This window comes from Leptonychotes weddellii, chromosome 14, assembly GCF_054177405.1.
Source record: "Leptonychotes weddellii isolate Sample4059 chromosome 14, ASM5417740v2, whole genome shotgun sequence".
Classification (NCBI taxonomy): Eukaryota; Metazoa; Chordata; class Mammalia; order Carnivora; family Phocidae; genus Leptonychotes; species Leptonychotes weddellii.
Genome location: NC_138382.1, coordinates 42,262,014 through 42,284,868, shown reverse-complemented (window position 1 = coordinate 42,284,868; position 22,855 = coordinate 42,262,014). Strand labels below are relative to the sequence as shown.

General features: G+C 35.1%; 1 protein-coding gene across 2 annotated transcripts in view; it reads right to left on the bottom strand.

Annotated features, from left to right (window-relative positions):
* IFT74 (intraflagellar transport 74) overlaps nucleotides 1–22,855 on the bottom strand; it is an 89,231-nt gene that overhangs the window by 9,611 nt on the left and 56,765 nt on the right. The window contains exons 14-16 of one of the 2 annotated variants that reach the window (XM_081803045.1): nucleotides 12,717–12,770; nucleotides 11,060–11,157; nucleotides 9,900–10,026 (exon numbers count right to left, since the gene is read on the bottom strand). In XM_081803045.1, coding sequence (XP_081659171.1) covers nucleotides 9,900–10,026; nucleotides 11,060–11,157; nucleotides 12,717–12,770 — 279 coding nt within the window. The remainder of the gene's footprint in view (nucleotides 1–9,899; nucleotides 10,027–11,059; nucleotides 11,158–12,716; nucleotides 12,771–22,855) is intronic. The other variant, XR_014140011.1, reaches the window with a different exon arrangement.

Sequence of the window (22,855 nt, the reverse complement as noted above, 5' to 3'; positions counted from 1 at the left end):
ACACACCTTATTTAATATATATTTTTCATTCATTAACACTGAACTCAAGGCCAACCTTATGCCTGAATGAAGCTAATCTAACATAATGAAGCTAATCTGTAAGGCACAATGCAGCCTTCTTGGGCTTAGGAACACAAGCCAACACTTCAGCAGCATGCTTAGGAGCCATTTTATATAGCAAAATCACAAGCAAAAGTACAAAAATATGGGGAAAAAATGGCACTAAATATGTCACATAAAGGATACTTGCTAATAGTGTGAGGACTAAAACAAGAAGACAGTGTTGCTTTATTTGACCTCTTCTGGGAATGCATGTCAGGCAATTCACATTTTTGACTCTGCACATGTCCACAAATGACTGTGAAAGTGCTAAAAGTACTGATTTCGGAGCTACAAATTAATTATGGTGAGTAGGCAAATTCACAAATACAGAATCCATGAATAATGAGGACTGACAGTATAGATGTGTACGTGAAGGAGGGAGTGTGTGTGTCTCATACTTTGTTTTTAAAGTATGAAGCATCTACTATGTGTTAGGTGCTAAGAATATAATGGAAATCAACAGAAACATTGTTTTTGCTCAAGGAGCTATATTCTAGAAGTAGAACCAGTAAATTAAATATGCATTTATAATAAATGGATAACTACTATGAAAATAGTAATACAGGTAACAGTCTTTACTACTATGAAAATAGTAATACAGGTACTGATCAAGAGCGTTCTCTAAAGACATGCCTTTTAACTGAGTAAGGCCTTAAGGATCAGGAATCAACCAAACCAAGGAGAAAGTAAATGTGTCCCAGAGAACACAATCAACATGTGCAAAGTCTAGAGGTAAGAAAGCATGGTACATATGCACAAATAACAGAAGTTCAGTATGACTAGAACCCAAAGTTCAAAGTGGGAAGAATTTCAGTTCATGAAGGGCTTTTTAAATGAAAATAGAGGGAGTTGGAACTTTATCCTAAGGGCTATGAAAAGTAATCGATGGATTTTAAATCGGAATGTGGCATAATTAAATTTTAGAAAGTTCACTCCGGTTTCAATGTGGGCAATTAATTGGAAAAGCATTAATTGGTACAAAGACCAGTTAAATGTTGAATCAGTGATCTACATAAGAAATCTTAGACTAGTGTAGGGAATTTTTTTTTTTTCACTAAGCAATATTAAGTGCTTTCTGTGTGCCAGGCAAACTTCTAGGCATAGGGGATGCAGCAATGAACAAAGCATATGAGAATCCCTATCCTTATAGAACCTATATTCCAATGGAAGACAACTATATATATGAAATCTAAAGCTATCTCACATGGAAATAAATGAGGAAAAAACGAAGGAGAGATGTAGAGGGACTCAAGAGATATTAGAGAAATTGACTGGATACAGTGGTTGAGCAAGAGGAGTCAATGGAGAGTCCCATTTCCAACTTGAGTAAAGGAGTAGATAGTAGGAAAGGCAGAGGGAGGTATCAACTTTTGTTTGTAGGAGGGAATGAGATGAAGGGTTCATGCCAACTCAGGATATGCTGTTCGAGTTACCTCAGAAACACCCAAATAGTAAACATGCCCACATGCCCATATATAGATATATGGGTCTGAAGCCCTGAGAGAAATTTGAAGACATCATCAACATAGAGACAGCACCTGAAGCTATGGGAATGGGTGAAATCATCAAGAGAAAAGGATTCATGACAGAACCTGTAAGAATAACAAATTTTTAAAGAATAAACTTACATGAAGGATCCCATAAAGGAGAATAAGAAATGACCAAAGAAATAAAAGAAAAATCAGAAACGATAGTGAAAAGACATTTCAAGAATAAAAGAGTGGTTTGTAATGCAGAATACTACTTAGAGATTTAAAACAAACAAAAAGACTGCAAAATATAAGTTAGACTTACTGTCCAGGAAAACCTTGATGTATTTCCTGAGAAAAGATTTCATAGAAAAGAAAATGGGACCAAGAGGGAGAGGAAGGCTTTTTAAAAATTTGGATGTGAAACCTCTGAAAGGGAGGGATGATAGCTGGGCGGAGAATACCTGGAAGAGGCTTTTTCTTTTTTTTCCAAGATGAAATATAAAAAAAAAGACTGGAGAATATATTGGCAAATGACATATCTGCTAAAGGGTTAGCATCCAAAATAAATAAAGAACTGATACAACTCAACACCAAAAACCCTCAAATAATCCAATTAAAAATGGGCAGAAGACATGAACAGACATTTCTCCAAAGAAGACATACAGGTGGTCAACAGACACATGAAAAGATACTCAACATCACTCATCATCAGAGAAATGCAAAAACTACAACTACTACTACTCACACCTGTTAGGATGGCTAAAATAAAAAAACATAAGAAACAAGTGTTGGTGAGGATGTAGAGAAAAAGGAATCCTTGTGCACTATGGGTGGGAATGCAAACTGGTGCAGCCACTGTAGAAAACAGCATGAAGCATCCTCAAAAAGTTGAAAATAGAACTACCCTATAATCCAGTAATCACACTACTGGGTATTCACCCCCCAAAATATAAAAACACTAATTCAAAGAGATACATGCATCCCTATGTTTACTGCAGCACTATTTACAATAGCCAAGTTATGTAATCAGCCCAAGTGTCCATAGGTAGATGAATGGATAAAGAAGAAGTGTGTGTGTGTGTGTATATATATATATATATACATATATGTATGTGTATATATATACATATATATATATATGGGGAAGTGTGTATATATATATATATATACACACACACACACACAATGGAATACTCTCCAGCTATAAAAAAGAATGAAATCTTGCCATTTGCAACAACACATATGCAGCTAGAGAGCATACTGCTAAGCGAAATCAGTCAGAGAAAGACAAATACAGTATGATTTCACTCATATGTGAAATTTAAGAAAGGAAACAAATGAGCAAAGGGGAAAAAAGAAGAGACAAACCAAGAAACAGACTCTTAACTATAGAGAACAAACTGATGGTTACCAGAGGGGAGGTGGGTAGGGGGATGGGTTAAATAGATGATGGAGATTAAAGAGTTTACTTACTGTGATGAACACTGAGTAATGTATAGAATTGCTGAATCACTATATTGCACACCTGAAACTAATATAACACTGTATGTTAACTATACTGGAATTAAAATAAAAAGCTTAATAAAAAGAAAAGAAAAAAGACTGTAAAGATAAATACCAAAATTTAATAATCATAAACTCTTGATAGTGAGACTGTATTTTATATTTTCTTATTTATCCTTTTCCGTATCTCCCAAATCCTCTATAATGAATACAAATAACAATAAGAAAACAATATTTAAAAAATATTCTGTTCTGATAGAATTATACAATATCTACCTTCTCTATTTCAGAGACTTAACATTGTGGTTCTGACTTTATTTTTTAATTTACTTTTAAATTTTTAAAAAAGATTTTTATTTACTTGAGAGAGAGAGAAAGAACGAGAGCACAGAGGGAGAGGGAGAAGTAGACTCCCTGCTGAGCAGAGAGCCCAACGCAGGGCTCAATCCCAGGACCTGGGATCACAACCCAAGCCTAAGGCAGATGCTTAACCAATGGAGCCACCCAGGTGTCCCAAAAAAGTTCTTTTTTAAAGTGAAAGAAAAGTAATGGAGGGAACCAATATTATTGAGTACCTGAAATGTGCCTGGCTTTACGTTATCTCTTCTACTTTTCTTAACAGCCTTAGGAGGTAAATGTTATATGATGAAACTGAAATTTAGAAAGGTAATTTTTTTTTAAGATTTTATTTATTTATTTGACAGAGAGAGAGGGAGAGATGCAGGCAGAGGGAGAGGGAGAAGCAGGCTCCCCACTGAGCAGAGAGCCTGACATGAGATTCATCCCAGGACCCTGGGATCATAACCTGAGCTGAAGGCAGACACTTAACTGACTGAGCCACCCAGGAGCCCCATCAGAAAGGTCATTTGCCCAAGGTCACACAGCCAGTCAGGCTTTGGTGCTGAGTGATATTATTTTTTTTCTTTTTTTTGCTGAGTGATATTATCATGTTTATGAAAGGTTCATTTTTTTTTAATGTTTTATTTATTTATTCATGAGAGTCAGAGAGAGAGAGAGAGGCAGAGGCAGAGGGAGAAGCAGGCTCCCCGCCTAGCAGGGAGCCTGATGTGGGATTCGATCCCAGGACCCTGGGACCATGACCTGAGCCGAAGGCAGACGCCCAACCATCTGAGCCACCCAGGCACCCTGAAAGGTTCATTTTTAAAACAGCAAATGTTAATGATTCAGAAAGATGCCTCAATGAGGAATAGTGAGCTATGAGAAAAGGAACAGTAACACTTGCTCAATTTTGCTATTCAGACTTCCCCAGGCATCATTCTTTGTTTTGCTTTTCTTATAGCTATCCAAGTAAAATGTGATTAGAGCAAACAAAAAAATGGATACTAAAATGGAGCTGAAATACATATATATATCATGCACATCCAGATGAAGGTATCTGAATTCAAACCTGCCTAAGCTAGTTTCCCCTCTCCTATGTTCCCAGGGCTAGGTATGACAATAATCCTAATATCCCAAACAGTTACTTGTTTGTATACAGAGGCATGTAGTGATACATTTTCATCCTTGAACACTTCGCTTTCACTTTACCTCTCTTTTAAAGTAGGGATATGAATAGCCTCATAAAAATACGGTGATATTTCAGAGTATTAAAAGCCAAATGTGAACATCTTTCTTTTATTACTTAGAGATTTAGGGGTGAAAGATTTTTATAATAAAATAAAGTTTAATCTTATAGTGGGATGTATTATTCCCTGTACATATGTATTATTTTTCTCTGGCATTTTTCATTATTTTTTCTTTATGTTGCATTTTTGCAGTTTAACTATGATGGGCTTAGGTAAGGGATTTTTAGTATCAGTCATGTTTGGGGTTCAATGAGCTTCTTATATCTGTAGAACTTGGTTTTTCATCAAATTTGGGAAATTTTCAGCCATTATTGTTTCTTCAACTATCTTTTCTCCCCTATTCTCTATGCCTCCACTCCTTCTGGGACTCCAATTATATGTATGTCAGACTGCCTGAAACTGTCCCACAGATCATTTAGGTTCTGCTCATTTTTATTTCTTCTCCAGATTATATTATTTTTATTGATCCTCAAGTTCACTGACTCTTCACTTGGTTCTCTTTTTGTAATTTTTATTTTTCTGTGGGATTCTCCATCTGCTCATCTGTTATGATTTTATTTTCCTTTAAATCCTTAAATATGTTTCTAAACGCTTAAAGTCTTCTGTTAATTTCAACATCTGGATTATCTTAGGCTTAATGTTTATTAACTGTTTTTCCCCTTGACTCAATTTTCCTATAAATTTTTATAGTATAATTGACACTTTAAATGACATGTCGTACAGATTCTGGATTATATTGTGCTCCTTTGAAAAGTGTTGACTTATAATGAGCAATAAACTTTGCTGAACTGAAACCCTAAACTTTTCTCCTTTGGAGTAGGCAGTATGTAAAATCTCTGTACTCAGTTCTTTCAACTTCTAACTGCTGCTTTTTTCTAGGGCCCCTAAAGTTTACCCAAATGCTTACATAGTTCACTAGTCAGATTAGGATCTGAATAGAGTTTATGCGTGGATTTTGGCACTTTGTTGCCCTCTTACCATGATGTCTCCCTCTATGTGGGGAAGGCATTAAGTTGGTTTCTTCATATAAAATTTAGCAAAATTTACTTGGAATTGAGTTTTATTATCTATACAGATTCTCTAATGGGAAAATCAAATACAAAGCTGCTATTAAACCTTCTTCTTCTACCTATGAAACCAGAGAGATTATGGATTAAAATATAGGTGGAAGGTAACATTACAGTAAAAATATCATGTTCAAAATTGAATGACTATGTATAACAATTATCATAGAGCATAAACTATCAAATAGTTTTTTTAAGGCTTCAAAAGACAGTGATTTAAGAAAGGAAGTTTTTCCCAACCAAATTGAAATTGGTATAATTAAACTTGAGCATTTCCTTTTGTCCCTTGAAGAGTCTTAAAATCCAAACATACTGACATATATGTTATAAAAAAACATATGGATATATGGACTTAAATGTTGTTGAGTGTGTTTTGTTTTGTTGGATTCATATCTCAACTAGGGTTGAAAACAATTAAAATGAAAATCAAAGTGCTAAATCAAAGTCACTGAGGCTTATGGTGTTTCAATGCTCCAAAAAGAAAATGTATGTAGCTTGTATATTTTGACTGTTCAGTGAAATGTTATTGAACTCTAACTGAAGTTTAATTTGAAGATCTATTAGGGACATACATTTAGGAGCTATACAAACTGCTTTTCCTAGAGAAAGGGAGAAAATGGTTGGTTGGTATAGGATAAAGTTTATCTTCCTTTAACAGCAGGTCCCCTTGAAAAGCTAAAAACTTCTCCAAGGGAAGAGACAGGAAGAGGATGCAGACTAGTTCCTTCTGATATGCTATGAAGTTGCAAAGTTTACTAAGCAGTGTGTACATAGTAGCAAAATCTCAGAAGGAACCACTTTGACATGGGGAAATGTTTCTGAAATATTCTGCCATCAGTGCATTTGTTTATTCCCTGGAGTTTCCTTTCCAAAAATATAAATAAAAACTATTGCTGACAGATTCCTTGCCTCTTTACTCATGCAATACACCAGTGTTTTGCAATCTCTTTTTTCCCCATTATTGTCCCCCCAAGGAGTCTTCTGTAGACTATTTTTTTTGCTAATCACCACCCTCCCATGAAACTTGTACAGTGACCCTTTTGGGGGGCCACAAACCATTATATTCAAGATTTTTTTACTCTCCCTCCAAGAAATAATTTTGTCCCTTTGGGAATAATATTGGCTCATTAAGAAACAGAGTACACGAAGAAAATCAACCCTACACAACCCTGATTTTAATTTTTAATTTAATTTTTAATTATATAGAATTTAGTTTTTAATTATATAGAATTATATAAAGTCTATATAATTTCCAATTATAAATGCAAGAGCCAAAGGGAGGCAATTCACAAGTGGGAATGTAAAATTCATTATCTCTGAAAAGTGAACAAGGATAGTATAGACTTTTTCTTTTTTTTTTTTAAGATTTTATTTATTTATTTGACAGAGAGAGAGACAGCGAGAGAGGGAACACAAGCAGGAGGAGTGAGAGTGGGAGAGGGAGAAGCAGGCTGCCCGCTGAGCAGGGAGCCGGATGCAGGGCTCGATCCCAGGACTCTGGGATCATGACCTGAGCCGAAGGCAGTTATAACCTGAGCAGAAGGCAGACGCTTAACCGACTGAGCCACCCAGGCGCCCCGAATAGTATAGACTTCTTATGGTGACTTCTAGATACAAGAAAATTTTGATGGGGGATGGTGTTAAGGAAAGAGAGGGAAAATAATTTATATGCTTGGTTTAAATTAACACTTAAAAATAACTGAGTGAATGAAATTAATCGTAAGGGCCAGAAAATTCAAACCTTAATAAAGAAAATTTTCAGTAAAACCCTTATCATAGTAATAAACTCGAATAAAATTAAAGCCAGTTCTCATTCTTTTCAACCCTACATCACTGGAGAAAATATAATGACTAGTTTTTAAAAGGAAATGTAAACACAAAGTATAAAAGTATGAAAGGATCAAAGTCCTTATAATTGAATTCATTTCCTGGTATTGATATTTACTTTTTAAAAAATGTGTTTCTTAACAGTCATTATACAAAGACAGCTTAAAGGAGGCAAAAACTTTAAATTGAAATTGACTTTAGATAAATGAAAACCTTAAAACTACCATCTAAAACACAAAACAGAGATTTCCTAGATGGAATAATTAAAGATAAAATTCTTTGGCTTATAGAAAGAAGAAAATAAAGATGTAAAAATACTCATATTTGAAAAGATCTCAAAGAGATATTTGCACACCCATGTTCATTACAGCATGAATCACAATAACCGAGAGGTAAAAACAACCTAAATGTCATCAGTGAATGAATAAAAAGTGTAATACATACATTCTATAGAATATTATTCAGCCTTTAAAAAAAGGAAATCCTGTCACATGTTACAACACTGATGAACCTCGAGGACATTATGATAAGTAAAATATCCATTCACAAAAAGACAAATATTGCATGACTTCACTTATAAGAGGTACTCAGAGTAGTCAAACTCAGAAACAAAGTAGAATGTGGTTAGCAGAGGACGGGGATGAGAGGGAAATGGACAGTTGTTCAATGGGTAGAAGTTTCAGTTTTGCAAGATGAAAAAGTTCTAGACATCTGTTGCTCAACACTGTACTTATGGTTAATGGTTAAGATGATATATTTTATGTTATGTGTTTTTTATTACAATTAAAAAAATTCTGATAGTCAAACCAATAAATCAAATTCAGAACATACCTTCTCTAGTTTCTTAGCATATAATTCAGATATACAAATAAAACTACAGCAAACAAACTCTAAATAAATCTGGGCAGATAAAATATACTTTAATGTATAAAATAACTACTATCCACCTATATCATCAACCTAAATTCAACTGTATATTGATAACATTCAGCATACTTTTATAGGTCTATAATCCTTATATAAAACTCCCAGGTAACTCCATTTTAGAATGCAGAATTCTTCAGATTTTAGAAAAGTAACATAGCACATATATTATAACTCCCACAGCAGGGCTTAGGGCAGCATCCTGTCATCAAGTACATAACTATTTCTGCAGCAAAAATTATGAACAGTCACATTAGGTAGGATAATTAAAGACTATAAATAGCCTCATGTCAGTTCAGGTCAGGTCAGGTTTTGCTGCCAGGAGCTTTTTAGATTTTGGGATTCCAGATAAATAAATATTGTGGGTCCATTATTCCAATTAAAGAATCTCAACATTTTTAAGTTAGCAAATATTAATTCTTTATTCCTCATAATTTCACTAACTGCCAGTGTAATTCCAGGTAGGAAAAAAAAAACCATGGCTAATTCAAAGTCACCACACACCAGCATAAAAAACACCCATAGTTAGAAACCATCAGTTCAAGAACCAAAGATTCTACACAAATTTTGACTTTATCCTAAATTCTTTTTTTTGAGTGTAGTTGACACACTATCCTAAACTCTTTAAGCTCTATTTTGTGTATTTGTTTTTAATCTCTATCTGCACTGTCCAAATGACAGCTATTAGCTACATTCGGCTTTTGAACAGTTGACTATGTCTAGTCTCAAGTTGAGATGGACTGTAACTGCAAAATCTCACTGATCATTTTTGTACTGATTACATGTTTAAACAATAATCTTTTGGATAAACTAATTAAATAAAAGTATATTATTAAAATTCACCTGTCTGTTTACTTTTATAACCTACCTACTAGGAAATTGGAAATTATATATGTGGCTGGCATTACATTTCTACTGTAGAGTGTTGCTCTGGTATCATGTCGGTTATAATGGCTGAAACTAATTATAATTAAAATATTACTTCCTCGAGGATTCCTCTCCTAACTACCCAAGACTGGGGTGGATAGGAACCCAATGTAATTCTGTTACTCCTTATCCTTCTATCATAGTACTGTTTCATTATATTTTAGTTGATTTTTGTCATTATCCCACCAGGCTGAAAGTCCCTTGAGGAAAGAGACTGGATTTTTTTTTTTTAATCTCTGTGTACCTACGTTATAGCACAAGCATAGAGCAAGCATTCAGTAAATGTTAAAAACAAATCAGAATGTCCCAATGAAATACTATTAAGTTGATGTGAAAAGTCACACAAAATTCTGAGGCTATAAAAGACTAGAGCAATAAGCAATCATAAATTATATTCTCAGCCTTTCAAAAATATCAACTAAAATACCATTAAATTTTTAAAGTTTCAATTTGTTACAGAAAAAAACAGGATATTAAAATCTATGTTTTCTCACCTGAAGTCAAATTCCTAGCTGTACTTTGTGATTTCTGCATTTCCGTAGATTTAAAATTGAGATCATCCTGCATCATCTTCAGCTCTTGATTGGTGATAGAAGAGATCTGTTTCATACGATTTATATTCTGTATTTGTAGAGAAATAAAAATGGAAAAAATTCAACTGATTTGATTCTCCAAGAAAACTCTTGGAAAACACTGCTAAACAACTAGATGTTCTGAATTGGTATTCTTTTTTGAAATACATCATTTATCATGTATGTTTAGAAAAATATAGTGAGATTAAAAGTCAGGTTTTTGCAATAAGGAGACTAAATTAAAGCTAATGTAAAAGAAACAATTCTGAATTTTATCTCACTGTAGAAGAAATTCAAATACACTATTTTAAGAACTGCTTGGAGTCTTAAGACACATAGAATATTTAAAAGAGACTGCACATTTTTCCTTCTATTCCACCACTCATTAGTAGCTGCTCAACAAACATTTTTTTATGAATCAAGATATTCCTTGATAACCTATACTCTTGTAGGTTCTTACAAGAAAAGAATCCCTTCTATTCATAATACAAATGACCGTGTAAAAATGTATCAACATTTTCTATTAGAACATCTAGATTTTGAAGTTTCTGTGCAAACGTTACTTCTCCAAGTTCAGATACGTCAACAATGGAAGAAAATCATAATAATTACTCTGAATTGGCCCCTTACCTACGCTAAAAATTGACATTATACATATCTCATCCTTTTCCCCTATCATCCATAGCTGAATTTTGCTAGAAATACACAAATTAATAGCTTAAAGAAATAAAACAATAAGCAAGGGAATTTAAAGGAAACAGATTAAATGAACAGATGCAATAGTGAACCACTGCATTTTTTTTTTTTTTTTAAAGATTTTATTTATTTGACAGAGAGAGACACAGCGAGAGGGGGAACACAAGCAGGGGGAGTGGGAGAGGGAGAAGCAGGCTTCCCACAGAGCAGGGAGCCCGATGTGGGGCTCGATCCCAGCACCCTGGGATCATGACCTGAGCCGAAGGCAGACGCTTAACGACTGAGCCACCCAGGTGCCCCGAACCACTGCATTTTTTTGAGCTGTATTTGGAAAGGTAATCACAGTAAAAATAATGAGGACGCTAAGACAGGTACATGGTACTCACTCTACTACAGTGCTCCAAAAGTGCAACAATGCTGGCTTCTATCTGTGCCTTCCTTTCCAGTTCCTGATTCTTAGTTTCATCAAAAGTCTCAATAAAAGCTGCAGATTCAAAATATGATGAGAAGCTACTGTTAATATAGTTAACACTATATAAGTTCTGATCTATAGATCTTAACAGTACTTTCTAGAAATTCAAAGCAAATTTTCAATTATTACTATGTAATCTTTTATTAACCCAAGGGTAATTAAATTACTCAATAAGAATATTTCTACATACTTTCCAGCTTTTAAAGCTTAATAGTTATGATCTTAATACAAATAAACTAAAGGTTAAAAATTTGGGCTCAGAAGTAACAGCTGATATTAAGGAGAACATAAAAAAATCTGTTTTTACAGGTCTCCTTGATATATCTATAATTATTCATACTTAAAATTAGCCACTAATTTTAATATGGAAAATAGTTGCTAATTACCTATTTCACCTGAAAATGAGTATTTTCTTTAAAATGTTGCATTAATCTCAACTAAGTAAATTAAATAATTTATTCACATTAGAAATATTCTAAGAAATCTTCCTTTCTCTTGTCTAATACAGAATCAGTACGTAATTTACTCTTTTTCATATTCTTAAGGTATTTCTATGGCTCTTTCAAAAATAAAAACTTACAGTTAAAATAACTTTACTGTTAGCAAGAAACAACGAATTAATTTTGAGATAATTTTTGGTACTTGCTGAGTTTTTTTTTTTTTTTAATATTTTATTTATTTATTTGACAGAGAGAGGGAGAGAGACAGCGAGAGAGGGAACACAAGCAGGGGCAGAGGCAGAGGGAGAAGCAGGCTTCCCGCTGAGCAGGGAGCCCGACGTGGGGCTCGATCCCAGGACCCCGGGATCACGACCTGAGCCGAAGGCAGACGGTTAACGAATGAGCCACCCAGGCGCCCCAAGTATTTGCTGAGATTTTAAAGAAATTTTGGGATATTATTAAATCAGAGTTGGCAATTACTACTTTATGGCATGCTTCTATGAAGGTAACAATTAACATTGGACCAATAAAACTTTACATTCTAGCAAAAATGATTAAAAGGGAAACCAGTAACAGATAATAAAGATCAATTTTTTAAAATTTATGAATGTACAACACAATTAAGTTTAAGTGAAGCTCTACTTACAAAGTTAAGATTTTTAAAAAGTAAATGAGAAGCTGCAACAGAAGGCTACTAAAAGCTACAGTCAGTAACAGAACCAAGTAGCAAGATCTGAGGTAAAGGCTGATAAATAATGAGAGGAAGTATTATGAAAAGCTAAAAAAAAAAAGGCAAAAGATACTAAAGATGAATACAGTGAAGCAGGAAAAAAGAGAACATTCAACATTCAATCAGTAAGTGGTCTCTATACAAACAATAAATGTAAGTACTAGCTTTAGAATCTATCCCTAGCACAAAACTACTCATACACACACAAACATGCAAAATCTTTTTAAAATTCTCTACCCATTCCTAAATTATGCTAGATATTAATTCTTCAAGGCAAATACTTTGAATGTCCACACTTCTGCATTTATTATTAGCCACTGTATCTTCCCAAAATGAAATCTCTGATTTGGTATACATGAACAAATACCTGAGAATATTTTCATATCAGTAAGGTCACTTACTGTCCATATTTTCCTCTCGTTTTTTTAGTTCCTTGTACTTCTGATTCATTTCGCCTATAAGAGATACAAAATATAACATCAATTTCAAAAACTCCAGACATAGTGCTCTAAATGTAAAATATTTCTTAGGTTTTTCTATATACCAATAGTTATTGAATATTCGATATTTTCAATTCAGTGAAATTTTTTTAATTAACATACAATCTTTTAAAACAACTATGTATGTATGTTTGATAATTCGGAAAAAATCTCCTGACTGGAAAAGACTAAATGCTTTCCAATGGTTCTCTATTTCAGTCCCAACTTGGACCCACTCAACCTGCACATGAACACTACTGGTGATGGGAAACATAAGCTCCCCAAAAAGTTCATTCCCATCTTTGAATAACTCACAACAGCAGGCAAAATAGCAAAGTAACCTCCCTCACAGACCTTAAAGTCTACGAAGACTGAACAAGCAATTAGAATTGCTATCGTATGCAAAAGGGTGCTGTAAGAGCACAAAGACAACTTATCTAGTTAAGGAATTTCCAGGAATTTTCTCTAAGGAAGTAATAGTTAAGCTAAATTATAAAGAACAAATGAATAGGAGTTACCTGGTTGAAACAGAGAAGAGGTTCAAAGTCAAAGCATTGCAAGTAGGGAAACCCAAAAGTGAGGATGAGTATGGCAGCACAAGGAACTGAAAGAGTGGTATGGCTGAGGCAGAGAATGTGAAGTGAAAAAGTGGCACAAAGAGGAGGCAAATGATGAGAGACCTTATAAGACACATATTATAAAAGTTTGGACTTCCACCTAAGGACAATGGTAAAACTACTGAAGAATTTTAAGCAGGGGAATAAAATGATCAATTTGCATTTCTGAAAAATATTTCTGGTTGAATGAATAAAAGGCAAGTAATACTGGAGGCAATATGACCAGTTAGGAGGTTGTCACAGTAAGCCAGGTAAAAGATGAAGGTTTCTTGGAGTAGAGCAGTGGCAATTAGGATGGAAAGTAGATTTTCAATCCAGTCACTTAAGAGCCAGAGTAAATAGATTTTGTATAACTCTCAGGTTTCTGGCTTGGGCAACTGAAGACATGGTAGTATAATTAACCAAAAAGAGAAGCAAATTTAGGAACAAGTTGCTTACAACAGGTTTGGACATGTTGCATTTAATATATGTGGAAGACATGTTTAAAAGGGCAAAAATCCAAGACCCTGACAAATGGATGAAGCTGGACACTTTAGCAGCATAAAGGGGCCATTAACAGAGGTAGATCGTGATTATTCTATAACAAAAGGATTTTCCGTGTAACAAAAACTGAGTTTTGGAAGGACACCACTATTTCCCTAGACTAGTGAGACCCTGTGTTCTCAGGGTCCCAGGTAGAGAAAGCAGAATAAATTTGCGCTTGCAACAACCTGTAATTTCTTTATCTAAGTCAGTCAATTTTTAGCATTCTGGAAAAACTAAGGAACCTTATTAAGATGATGCCCAGTAAGGATGGAGAGAATAACAGACTTGAGATTCCTAAGGTGGTTCCTGATAAGAAGCTGCGCATTTAGAAGAACTTGAAGGGTTCAAAAAAAAAAAAAAATCAGGGGAGCCAAAAGTTACAGTGCAGAGGTTAAAATGCAACGGTCAGCCCGTATTCTGTATAAACTCCTATGCAGTTTTTTCAAGTACTGGCTAAAGTTAGGAAGTAGAGTAAGACAGTTGGGGTAGAGCCTCGAATTACATGGAGGCATGGACTTTGTTATTAATAACAAATTTGTATATGATTAAGTTTTTTCAAAAATAGATTACAGACAAATTAAAATTATGTCACCATTCACACTCACTTTATGGCAATAGTTTTTGAGTGAGAAACAAAGAATTAGAGCTGGAATACCCTCCATAGGAGGGTAATATGCATGGAAATGTTATACAACGTATGTGAAGTAGCAGAAAAGCTAGTTTCTGCTGAACCCGCCACATCCTAGGTTTCTAAGAACGTCCTGGTTGTCTGAGAAGTCCCACTCTTCAGAGAATGGTTAGGCATTAAGGGATTAGCAGGAAGGTCTGCATCCTAGGCTTTATAAAAATTTAACTACCATCTTATCTTTCTTCTTACAAACTTAAAAGAATCTCCTATACATGCTTTTTAAAGTTCTTCATCTTGCTATCAGACCTCAAGATACTGTAATGAGGCTTCTCCTTCTGCCATCCCAATGAAATTTCTCTCAGTAAGATTATGACTCCTTAATTATCAAATCCAAGGGGCAGTTCCCAGTTATTTCACCCTGCAACATCTGACACTATTGATACATTCTTCCTTCTTTTCAAATCTTTTTCTTATGTATTTTTGTTGTTGGGGTGGGAACTTCTTTGGTTTTTCTTACTCTCAGATCATTCCTTATGTCTTCTCTCATGGCTTTCCCTTTCTTCTACATTTAAATTCTGGTTTCTGCTTTTAGTTGACTTCTAATACTACATTATTTGACCTCTTCCCTAATTTTCTGATTATTTTATCCAACTGCTTACTAGATACATTCATGTGGGTATCTTTCAGGACATCCTAATAGTAAATTCATAATTAAACTCATCAGTCTTCCCTTTCAAAGTCTGCACCTCTCCGCATTCCCTGTTATATTTAGAAGTCCTTGGCCACAGACTTATCAACCAAGTCAGAAACCTGGGAGAATATTCTTTTCTTCTCTTCTCAAATCCATGTTCTTAACTGTCATCAGATTGAGCTAGAAGACATATCTGGTCAATGTCTCCAGCTACACGGCTGGCCAGCTGGATTAGATAGGACAGAGATCTCATATATCTTAGTAGATTCCCAAGCTTCATAAAACCTCTTCCCATATCACTGTTGCTAAGAGGAAAAGAGATCAGGGAACTAGTGAACTCCTCTAGTTTACGATTTCTCAGTTGGAGGATTCATATCTGAGCAGCCCATGAGAAGCAATGTACAGATGTGGACAGTCCTAAGTTAAGGTAAAATACAGGAGTTATTACCAAATCTATTCTTAGATTTACTCTCATAGGAGAGGACAAGATCATATACTGGGGATGCTAATCAGTATGGCACACTGGAGGTGCAAAAGCAGGTAAGTGAAAGGGTCTAAAGTAGTAAGATCAAGGAGACCAAAGGAGAAGGAAGAGGGCACATTGATAAAATAAGGGTTATTTTAGAGCTGTCCTCAAATTCTTAACATTTGATCTAATTATAGTTCTACATAATTTATTTATTCCAAATTTACTGAATGCCTGCTATGTGCCAGATACTGTAGTAGGTGCTGGGGAAATCAAAATGAACAAGATAGTTACAACTCTATCCTAGAGGAGCTTACAAATTATTAGATGTACCAAACCAAAAGTTACAATGGAACATAAGTGCTCTAAATGAGGTATGTATGAAGTCCAATAATAAGCAGATAGGTGAAAGACTTCAGCAGGTTCTTATATAGAGAAAAATATTGTATCAGCAAGGCACTCTAACAGGTAATGTAGGAATTACAGAGATGAAGAGGACCTTTGCCTTCAAGACATTTATACTCTACCAATACAAGTACCCCAAAATTATAAACTATAAATTCAGGCTTTTTTCCCTCACATGGAGGAAAAAAGAAATGGGTATGGACTATTACAAAAGACTTGGAAAACTGTAGAGAGGATGTCATTGTTTTCTCATGCTCTCTGCCATAGAAAGATAGTGGAGTAAGGGAGATATGCTTTTCTTGCACTACCAAGGGACTGAGGAGCATCACAGCCTCCTTTGTCCTCACTGCCAGTTCATCTGACTCTTCTCCACCATCCAATGTTCCCTTGATTCTAGGCTTTCAGAGCTATCTTGACTTTTATATTCTGAGAAGTAGTTCTGCCCCTGGAGAAGGTCTGAGTACCATTTTTCCCCCATCTTCTATCTTGATTAATATATAAAAAGCCATATGCTAATGACTCTTCTGGCCTCAAGCTCCCCAAACTGGCAGGCCTACTGATTTTGGAGGTGAAAGCGCAGCAAACAGAAAATAAAATTAGAGAAGGGGGCCAAGAATAAAACCCCAAAGGACTTCTGCATATCCAAATTCTTCCTATCTAGCACTTGGGGTCCTTCTGAGGCAAGCTAAGTCTCCCCAGTGCCTTTGAGTGTTCAATACCTTTGAATGTTCCTTATGTGACATGGTTTTAGTCTCTACCATTCTGCTCATTCTACTCTTAGTGAGTTCCAGTTCTTCTTTATCCCTTTTAAAGTATAATGCCAAGGGGTGCCTGGGTGGCTCAGTCAGTTAAGCGTCCAACGCTTGATTTTGGCTCAGGTCATCTCAGGGCCATGAGACTGGGCTCTGTGCTGGGCGTGGAGCCTACTTAAGATTCTCTCCCTCTGCCCCCTACAAGAAAGGGGAGGGGAGCCGAGGGGAGCGAAGGGGAAAGGGAAGGGGAAGGGGGAAGGGGGAGGGGAAGGGGAAGGGGGAAAGGGAAGGGAAGGGAAGGAAAGGAAAGGAAAAGAAAGAATAATGCCAAGAAATTCAGGATTCGAAACTATCACTTCCCACGTCTATATATTCATCTTTCTGTTAATGCAACCTAGGATTTCAACTGTTTTGGAGGCTGTATCACATTAATTCATACTGAGTTACTGTTTAAATCTCCGCTAACATTTTCACATATTTTAGTAAGCCAGGACACTTTCTCCTCCCCCTTCCTACTTCGATTTTAATCAGTTTGGGGTTCCTATTAAATTCCATCTTTTTATATTCAGTTTCTCTCTCCCACCTACTTTTCACCTGTCATTAGAGCAGTAAGTAATAAACAAGCATATCAAACTGGTATGTTAAAACGAGTCCATATAAGTTTAATGTTTTAAGCTAACTTTTGGCTTCAGGCTTCATCCAACTTATCAACCATACATTCTCTGCAAAATGTTTTAAATTTTGGCAGGCAAGTTTCTTTACAGCTATGCAGACCAAGTCTGATAATATTATTTCTACACACTGGAGGCACTTTAAAAATACATAATAAAAATTCTCTAAATATGTAAAAGTTGAAATTATTGCTAAAAGCCTCACCATACAAAGAAAAGAAAAAGGATCATGAAGACATTTGTTTTAACAGAGTAATGTCAATAAAACTGGATGGTATAATAAGTAGTCCATGGAATGTACTAAACACAATGTAACTTCTTAATTATTTCCTAAAGCAGTGGTTATAAACTTTAGCATGCATAGAATCAAAAGGAGGGGTTGCTGAAACACAAACTGCTAAACCCTAAACCTAGCATTTCACACTCAGCAGGTATGAGGTGGAGCCCAAGATTTTGTTACAGATGGTGCTCATGCACCTGATCTGGAAATAATACCATCATTCTAATGAAAAATACAAAATGTAGTTTAACCAATCTTCAAATTGAACAATAAGCAATGATTCATTCTTCTTCATTTAATATATATTGAATCTCTATAGAATGGCAATGTATAAATGCCATTTGACATCTCAGATACCAGAATATAAACCATTTGGAAACTGAATCGATTATTTTATATATCCTGGGGAAAATACTTTCTAAAATATGTTTTGCAAAAATCTCCAGGAAAGTTATTCAAGTTTCAGTTTATAAATTAATAGCATTAATAATAACAGCTAATAACACTATATGCATTATTATTGTGGTATGCTATTCTCAGTCTCACACATACACACACACACAAAACCTCATTCATCTAATCTGCACAGTGACCCTAAGTAGTAGGAAGGTACTGTTATCATCTCCATTTTAAAAATGAAAGAACTAGGGGCGCCTCAGTGGCTCAGTCAGTTGAGCAGCTGGCTCTTGATTTTGGCTCAGGTCATGATCTCGGGGTCATGAGTTTGAACCCCAAGTCCGGCTCTGTGCTGAGCATGGAGACTGCATGAGATTCTTTCTCTCCCTCTGCCCCTCCCCTACTCACACACGTGCTCTCTCTCTCTAATAAATAAATAAATCTTTAAAAAATAAAAATGAAGAAACTAAAAAAGTAATAGAAAATAAAAATGAAGAAACTAAGGTATTAAAAAGTCAAATAGTATTCCAAGATCAGCCAGTAAAACAGCACAGCTCAGATTTGAATCTAGTCATTCTGGTTGTAGAACCTGTGCTCTTCAATAAAACTATCCTGTCTTTATAAATTCCATATTACCTGACATATGCAAAGAATGAAGGCTTCTAAACTAGGCCATGGAAGGCTAAGTATGAAAAAGTATTCTATAGACAAACCTAAGAAAAATGTTTTATATTTTTATTACTCTTCAAAGAAGCATATAAATTATGGAGTAAATTACAATGACTTTATACAGAGTTTAGGACAGTAATACAATGATTCTATAGCACTTCACATGTATTTCTGTCATGATACATATTTATCACATTGTAGCAGTTAGATATCTAGATGTCTGATACCAACAATCACATATTTGGTTTTACAATCTAATCCATCCTTGGAAAGATACTCTACTCTAAAAATGAAGGAATAATTTGTAGTGAGTAACAATGCCCAAAAATCCTTCTTGAGAGGTAAGTGCTTAAAAATAAAAGATACTTTTTTTAAAAATGTGACCGTACTTTTTCAACTGTATTGGTCAAGCCTGGTCCGTGTAAGTAGACATCCAGAAAACTAGCCCCACCTTGTGGATCACAGTAGTACTACAAATGCAGGCCTTTAGGAACAGTGAACTGTCAAAGTGTATATTCTCTGACCTCTACCTCTGAAACCAATAATACACTATATGTTAATTAGTTGAATTTAAATTAAAAAAAAAACCCAAACTGTATATTCTCTTGACTGACAAAAATTAAGAAATTTATAAATAACATTGGTGAGGAAGCATTTTCACATACTGCTGTTGGTTGTATAAAATGGCACAACTTTTTCTAGAAGAAATTAGCAAAAATAATAAAAATTGTAAACATAAGTAACATTCTACTCATAATTTCACTTCTAGAAATTTATCCTATAGAAATATGCAAGTTAAAAAACATGTATGCAACAAGGTTATTTATGGAACATTATTTTGGTAGTGAAAAATTAGAAACTACCTAAATGTCAATGTGGATACAGTGAATACTATTTAACCATAACAATAACAAAGATGATAATGGCAGCTAACAGTTGTTGGGAGTAATAAATATGTGCCAGGCACCATTCTTGGTCTGGCTTTAAAACCCTGACACTGACCATTATTTCTAAAATGAAGTATACACCCTCATATGGAAGAATGTACATTAAATATAGTTAAATGAAAGACTCAGCCTCAGAGGAATTATATATTACTCCATCTTAAAATACATATGCTTATATATGAACAGAAAAAGTCTAAAATGCTATAAACATAAAATTGTAAATAATTTAAAAGACTGGGATGACTCTTAAGACTGGGATGACTATGAGGAGAAAGGAGATGACTTTTCAGACACTTTTGTATTGCTTGAATTTTTCACATTGAGTACATACCACATTTTTAAATTAAAAGCACACAATTTTAAAAAATAAAGTAACTGGAGTCTTTAAGGGAAAAAAACTTTTTTAAAGATTTTATTTATTTATTGAGAGAGAGAGAGTGCAGAGGGAGAAGCAGACTCCCTGCTGAGCAGGGAGCCTGATGTGGGGCTCGATCCCAGGACCCTGGGATCATGACCTGAGTCGAAGGCAGATGCTTAACCTACTGAGCCAACCAGGCGTCCTGGAAAATTTTTTTTAAAACAGGAAGAGATAACCTCCTATATGCTAAGGTTAATTGCACAGTTAATGAAAGCATGAGAATGGTCACACACACACACATCCCCCATAAAATGAAGCATACTCAGGTGATTAAAACTCTAGAAATTCTGGGGGCACATGGGTGGCTCAGTCGTTAAGTGTCTGCCTTCGGCTCAGGTCATGATCCCAGGGTCCTGGGATTGAGCCCCGCATCAGGCTCCCTGCTCAGTGGGAAGCCTGCTTCTTCCTCTCCCACTCCCCCTGCTTGTGTTCCCTCTCTCGCTATCTCTCTTTCTCTGTCAAATAAATAAATAAAATCTTTTTAAAAAACTCTAGAAATTCTAAGTAAAGTTTATAAAACTTATAAAACTGGTAATTTCTTGATAAAGATGGCAAATTGAATATGCACAGTTAATTCTAATCCTCTCCCAAACTCAACTAAAACTATAGTAAAAAGAATTTTTAAAGGTAAAACTCCCAGCAATAAGGAAAATTAAAAAAGAAAATAATAGAAATAAAATTTCAAAAGCTGTAAGCAGATAGACAAGTGGCAACTAACTGAGCAGACTAGAGAAAGCCTAAACCTAAGCCAACGTCGGGTAAAGCTGAGAACCAACCCAATTTCAAAAGGTTTCAGAATTTTGCATAGAAGACTGATCACTTATTTTGTGCTCCTACTCCGTGGTTTTGTCATGTTTTAAAACAGTAACACTCTTCTTTTTAGAATTTAATGTAATATAGTGAAGAATAAAGTAAGGATCTGACTTAAGTGGACTAAGAAACATTACCTACTTTGAGGAAGCTTCAATATGAGATATATAAACTCTCAAGTATTAATTTCTGGTGAGAATAAAAAATTTCTAAGTCAATAATTACAAAAACAAATTACTTGGCTACATGTCAGAAGTAAACCTTGAGGTAAAAGGATCCTTATTTGAAAGGATATCCTGTTTAAATGAGAATACAGGCTACTATTATCTATTTTTTGTTTTTTTTTCTTTACCCAGAACAATAGTGCTTTTTCCATAACGCTCTCTTTTTCATTCAAAAGCAATATTTTTTAAGTTTTTATTTAAATTCCAGTTAGCATACATTGTAATATTAGTTTCAGTTATATAATCTGGTGATTCATCACCTACATACAACACCCAGTGCTCATCTGAACAAGTGAACTCATTAATATCCATTACCCATTTAACACATCCCCCCACCCACCTCGCCTCCAGGAAACCTCCGTTTATTCTCTATAGTTAAGAGTCTGTTTTCTAGTTTGCTTCTCTTTTTTCCCCCTCTAGGTTCATCTGTTTTATTTCTTAAATTCCACATATGAGTGAAATCATACAATGTTTGTCTTTTTCTGAGGGACTTATTTCACTTAGCATAATACTCTCTAGTTTCATCCACATCATTACAAATGGTAAGATTTCATTCATTTTTATGGCTGAGTAATATTCCATTGTGTATAAATATACCACATTTTCTTTATCCATTCATCAGATGATGGGACATTTGGGCTCTTTCCATAATTTGGCTATTGTTGATAATGCTACTATAAACATCGGGGTTCATGTGCCCCTTTGAAACAGTGTTTTGGTATCCTTTGGGTAAATACCTAGTAGTGCAATTGCTGGATCATAGGGTAGTTCTATTTTTAACTTTCTGAGGAACCTCCATACTGTTTTTCAGAGTGGCTGCACCAGTTTGCATTCCCACCAACAGTGCAAGAAGGTTCCCCTTTCTCTGCATCTTTGCCAATCTGTTGTTTCCTGTGTTGTTAATTTTAGCCATTCTCTGACAGGTGTGGGTAGTATCTCATTGTAGTTTTGATATGTACTTCCCTGATGAGTGATGTTGAGCATCTTTCCATGTGTCTGTTAGCCAGCTCTATATCTTCTTTGGAAAAATGTCTATTCATTTCTTCTGTCCACTTCTTAACTGGAATATTTGGTTTTGGGGGTACTGAGTTGATTAAGTTCTTTACAGATTTTAGATACTAACCCTTTATCAGACATGTCATTTGCAAATATCTTCTCCCATTCTGAAGGCTGCCTTTTAGTTTTGTTGATTATTTCCTTCGCTGTGCAGAAGCTTTTTATCTTGATTAAGTCCCAACAGTTCATTTTTGCATTTGTTTCCCTTGCCCCAGAAGACATATCTTGTAAGAAGTTACTACACAACAGCGAAAATGTGGAAAGAGCCAAGATGTCCATCGACAGATGAATGGATAAAGAAGATGTGGTATATATTATACACAATGGAATATTATGCAGCCATCAAAAGGAATGAAATCTTGCCATTTGCAACGACGTGGATGGAACTGGAGGGTATTATGCTGAGCGAAATAAGTCAATCAGAGAAAGACATGTATCATTTGACCTCACTGATATGAGGAATTCTTAATCTCAGGAAACAAACTGAGGGTTGCTGGAGTGGTGGG